Source organism: Engraulis encrasicolus, chromosome 9 (genome assembly GCF_034702125.1).
Source record: "Engraulis encrasicolus isolate BLACKSEA-1 chromosome 9, IST_EnEncr_1.0, whole genome shotgun sequence".
NCBI lineage: Eukaryota > Metazoa > Chordata > Actinopteri > Clupeiformes > Engraulidae > Engraulis > Engraulis encrasicolus.
In genome coordinates, this window is record NC_085865.1 from 5,855,229 (window position 1) to 5,860,228 (window position 5,000).

The window sequence follows — 5,000 nt, forward strand, 5'->3', positions numbered from 1 at the left end:
ACACACACACACACACAGGTGACATGCACTTCCAGTTTACAAGTGCATGTGATCACACACACACACACACACACACACACATACACACACAGGTGACATGCACTTCCAGTTTACAAGTGCATGTGATCACACATCACACACACACACACACAAACACAGGCGACATGCACTTGGTCACACACACACATACACACCTAAAACTACCTTTACTGTTTGCTTAATGTCATTTCATTATTCCAGGCTCTTCCATTAGATGATCTACCTCTTAACTTAACCTGGTTTACTCCTTAACTCATTGGCTGCCAGCCATTTTCATAAAAGAGTAACCCAGAGTGCCAGAGCTTTTTCAGCATTTTGGGTGTTTTTTGGAGGCTCACAGAAAATTGAGTTCTGTGTCTATGTCAACAACATACCTATCAAAACACAGATTAGACGCTCATCTGTCATCAGAAAAAAACGGTGTCTCTCTACCCCTTTCCGTTCTTTCATAATCATCTGTTGAAAATAAATGGAATTCGCCAAAATGCTGCTTTCTAGCCAAAAAGCTGAGAAAACGCCATTTGAAGTTGACCTATAATTGCAAGTGTTTTTGCTCATAATGACACCGTCCTAACAACTCCAAACCTATCAGATGCTATTACAGAGTCTCCTGTCATCTGTAGCCAGAACAAAAGATCGTTTGTATGGTCTTTTCAACCTAATAATGCACTCAAATATAACGGGGTGGGCTTGAAAACAAGTGTTTTGGTTTGTTGCTGGCGCGCACAATGGATCATGACAGCAGGTGCATGTAACTCATGTGAAATACTAAACTCACAGAAATACTGTCTCATAGTCCCTCTGTTTAGCCTGTTTTTTTTTCTTTTGATAAAGTACTGATCACATATCCAACATTTCACAAGCCGATTGGAGTGGGGAAGGCTAGCTGGTCTGAGGCTAAGTGCAATGCTTTCTCATGTGAGCTGAATGTATCTGACCAGACACAAAGGCTAGCCTACTCTGTTCCAAGAATCTGCAACCCCCCTGTCTTTTTGATGATACAGTAAGCTGATCATACTATACAGATCCATAACTGCAACTGTAGAATGAGTAAAAATAGTTGACTTACCAAGGCTCCTTTATTTAGGCTTAGTTGTAAGTTGTTAGCGATTTCGTGCTAGCTAGCTAGCGTAGCAAACAATAGCCAAACATTCCCAACTGAGGTGACCACTAGTCCCGTGCATTTTCCTGTTAGATGATCTTTTGTACGCATCATCCTGATGTTGTGTAGGCTGATCACATTATCCAAAATGAAACAGTTGCCACACAGATCATCTCTGGTTGAACATGGTGTATTTTGGGCAAGCTAGTTACAATGCCTACTAGCTAGATGGCAACAGGGGGGTGTATTTTGGTCATGAGAGGAAGTTTTTTTTTTTGTCAGGCTCTGACACTAAAATCAGTAGCCTACTTGTGTTAAAATCAGAGGGCAAGAAAGTAGACTACTGTCACAGGTGCTTTACTTTCAAAAATGATTTTGCTATGCTACTTTTGAGATTATAATAGTAAAAAGGGATGTTTTTGTCTTAACATTTCCTCTTGATGTGAGCTAATGCCCTGCCCTGACTGTTCCTAAGGACACTTCTGCCACCTACAGGAACAGTTAGAACATGACTAGAGGCGTGACATTAATACACAACATAGGTCAGACCGTCCTCAAGGCGTGGCTGTAAAAAAACGCAATTATCGGCGAACGACGTCGAAGGCAGGGGGCGTCATTATTCGAAATGACGTCATTCGACGGCTAAGGCAGCCAATGTGTTAAAGGGACACTGTGTGAGATTTTTAGTTGTTTATTTCCAGAATTCATGCTGCCCATTCACTAATGTTAAATTTTTCATGAATACTTACCACCAGCATCAAATTCTAAGTATTCATTATGACTGGAAAAATTGCACTTTTCATACATGAAAAGCGGGATCTTCTCCATGGTCCGCCATTTTGAATTTCCAGAATTAGCCATTTTTAGCTGCAAAAATGACAGTACTTGGACCATACTAGAAAATATTTGTTTATTACTTAGTAAACTTTCATGTAAAGATCAAATTTGGCATCAGGCAGCCCAGTTTCAATGAGCAGCATAGTTGCAGTACCTTTTTTGATCATTTCCTGCACAGTGTACCTTTAACCATCTTCTTAGTATGGGCCCCTGGAGTTGACATTCTCGTGTCTGTTTGTTTGTCTGTTTGTTTGTTTGCTTGTCTGTTTGTTTGTCTTTTCCCTCAACAGAAGAGTGCCAAGCCCCCCGAGAAGGAGGGAGAGGAGAAGGAGAAAGAGAAAGAGAAGGAGAAGGTGGAGAAGGTGAAGAAGACTCGATTTCCCAGCATCCTCGGCCCCCAGAGGAGACTAAGTCGCAATGATGCAACCTCAAGTAAGCCGCCGTACACCCGACTGTCGCTCACTCACTACAGTGGGACACATAGCTGCCATATACACCATCTCTCACTAACTACACCGGGACACACATAGCTGCCATATACACCACCTCTCACTCACTACACCGGGACACACATAGCTGCCATATACACCACCTCTCACGAACTACAGTGGGACACGCATAGGAGGTGCACAGAGGTCCATCTGCATCATTTACTTAGTACATGATGCTGTTCATGATGTTATATATGAAGCGCTCTTTTCCAAAATGAGATGTATCCATTTTATAGAATGTTGGGAAATTGACATTTTTGTATTGGGCATTCCATTGAAATGCATTGCAAAATGCATTTTTATAGAGGTTTTAAAGTATGTTCTCAAAACATTTGAATGGCAATAATTCACACATAGATGATAGAACCTCTTTAACAGTCAATTCCAATATTAAAATGCAAAAAGTCAAAAATGCTGGATATAGCGTTTTGGAAAAGAGCTCTTCATATGGTTTTTGCTAATGCCTATTTCTGTATACTATGTCTGCTATGAGCAGCAGGCCGTGCTATGATGCTGTTCATGATGTTATATATGGTTTTTGCTAATGCCTATTTCTGTATGCTATGTCTGCTTTGAGCAGTAGGCCGTGCTATGATGTTGTTCATGATGTTATATGGTGTTTGCTAATGCCTATTTCTCTATGCTATGTCTGCTTTGAGCAGTAGGCCGTGCTATGGTGCTAGCTAATGCCTATTTCTCTATACTGTGTCTGCTTTGAGCAGTAGGCTGTGCTATGATGCTAGCTAATGCCTATTTCTCTATACTGTCTGGTTTGAGCAGTAGGCTGTGCTATGATGCTAGCTAATGCCTATTTCTCTATACTGTCTGGTTTGAGCAGTAGGCTGTGCTATGATGCTAGCTAATGCCTATTTCTCTATACTGTCTGGTTTGAGCAGTAGGCCGTGCTATGGACCAGAGCAAGCGGCCCCAGAAGCAGCTGTCGCAGCCCTCCATGGGCGTGTCCGAACCTTCGGAGGCGGGTCGTCTGCGAGGCAGCCAATCGAGCGAGGGCTCGGAGCTGACCTACCCCCCCGGCCCCGCCGGCTCCCCCCTCTACAACTCCCCCACGGGCGGAACCGCAGACCCCAACGCCAGGGACTCAGATGGCGGTGAGCATCCAAAAGCAGGACTGACCAGGATCTACCAAGTAGTTCTTAGATCAGTGGTTCCTAACCTTTTTCTTCAGGGACCCATATTTTTTACCATTGTAAGCTTTGGTGACCCAATTGCGCGAGCGCCCGCACGAGAGGGAGTCACATGATTCTCTGTTCCCTGCGAAAACTCATTAGTTATCATTTTATTCCTCTATTTGTCTTCAATCAAATATATAATAACTATTTAATGTATCACTTACATTTTGTTGCTTCTATGCATATATTAGTTTAATGCTTTGTCCTTTATTCAACATATATATGGTATTAACTCCTTAACGTTCCAGGGGGCGCCCTCGCCCCCGTTTATGATCATATTTCATATTTCATATTTCATATTTTGTGTATTGCACGAAATATAGTCACCCTTCATATCAAATTAAAGCTTTCCCTTTCGTCTTTCCAGCCATAAGACTCATTTTTGACCCAAATACACACCCTGCATTCATTTCACTGTTTTATGAAGAAATTATGAAAAGTCCATATTCAATAAAATTATGTAATCGCTTACCGCTGAAGACCTCGTAGCGTTATCAGATCGACCACGTCAATCAAACAAACCACCAGCCCCTTCCTTAGTCTTCATAGAACACACCCAGTGCAAAAGTTTTGGTAAATATCCTCACTTTATGTCCATCAAAGGCTTGATTTTGCAGCAGGCATGTTGCAAACAGGGAAAAAAACGACGCATTTTTTTGTCGTTGAGAAGCAAAAATCCACCAGGAAGGATCTGTGTTCACACACAACCTTGATATCTTCCTGCAGCTATACTTGTCTGCTGTAGATTCAAGTGCCGTTTGACCAATGAGAGCGAAGTATGTGATGACTGACAAGCCTGAAAGCCAATCAGTGCTGACCATGCCATAACTTTACTTCCTGCACTTAGCAGCTTGATATTCACATTTTGCAAGACGTACCACAGAAATTAAGCTATCAGTGTTGTAGTCAAGAATCTAAGGAACTCAGTGATATGTAGATTGTATGGGTTTTGACTGGAAATGTCACTAAAAAACCAGGGCGTAAACCGAGACGCGAGTTTTGAACTCATCAGCTGTTGCGCACAGCTGTTTTCGCTACTATGCTACGCGCGTAAGCGCTTGGTTCCGTATTGGTTGTTTGGAGCAGAACGGCATCTAAACTCGAAGGGATATAAAGATTCACCCTTCTGGGTTGTAATGGAAGAATGTACTGGACATGACAGTGATGAATCAGATGAAATTCAGATGGATATATGACTGCTGCCTGTAACTAAGACGGATGTCGACCATTTCATAAACTCTTCAAGGGGTATGTTTTCCATCTTTATGTCTTCAGTAAACTGTTCATGATGCTCTTAGACATTTGAAAACCCAACGGTTCTCAGTTATAGAAGGTGGCACA

The 5,000-nt window shown here is 42.1% G+C and overlaps 1 protein-coding gene across 3 annotated transcripts in view; it reads left to right on the forward strand.

Moving 5' to 3' along the window:
• arhgef12a (Rho guanine nucleotide exchange factor (GEF) 12a) overlaps window positions 1-5,000 on the forward strand; it is a 72,393-nt gene that overhangs the window by 31,669 nt on the left and 35,724 nt on the right. For all 3 annotated transcript variants that reach the window (XM_063206422.1, XM_063206421.1, XM_063206423.1), the window contains exons 16-17: window positions 2,269-2,410; window positions 3,366-3,578. In XM_063206422.1, the coding sequence (XP_063062492.1) occupies window positions 2,269-2,410; window positions 3,366-3,578 (355 nt within the window). The remainder of the gene's footprint in view (window positions 1-2,268; window positions 2,411-3,365; window positions 3,579-5,000) is intronic.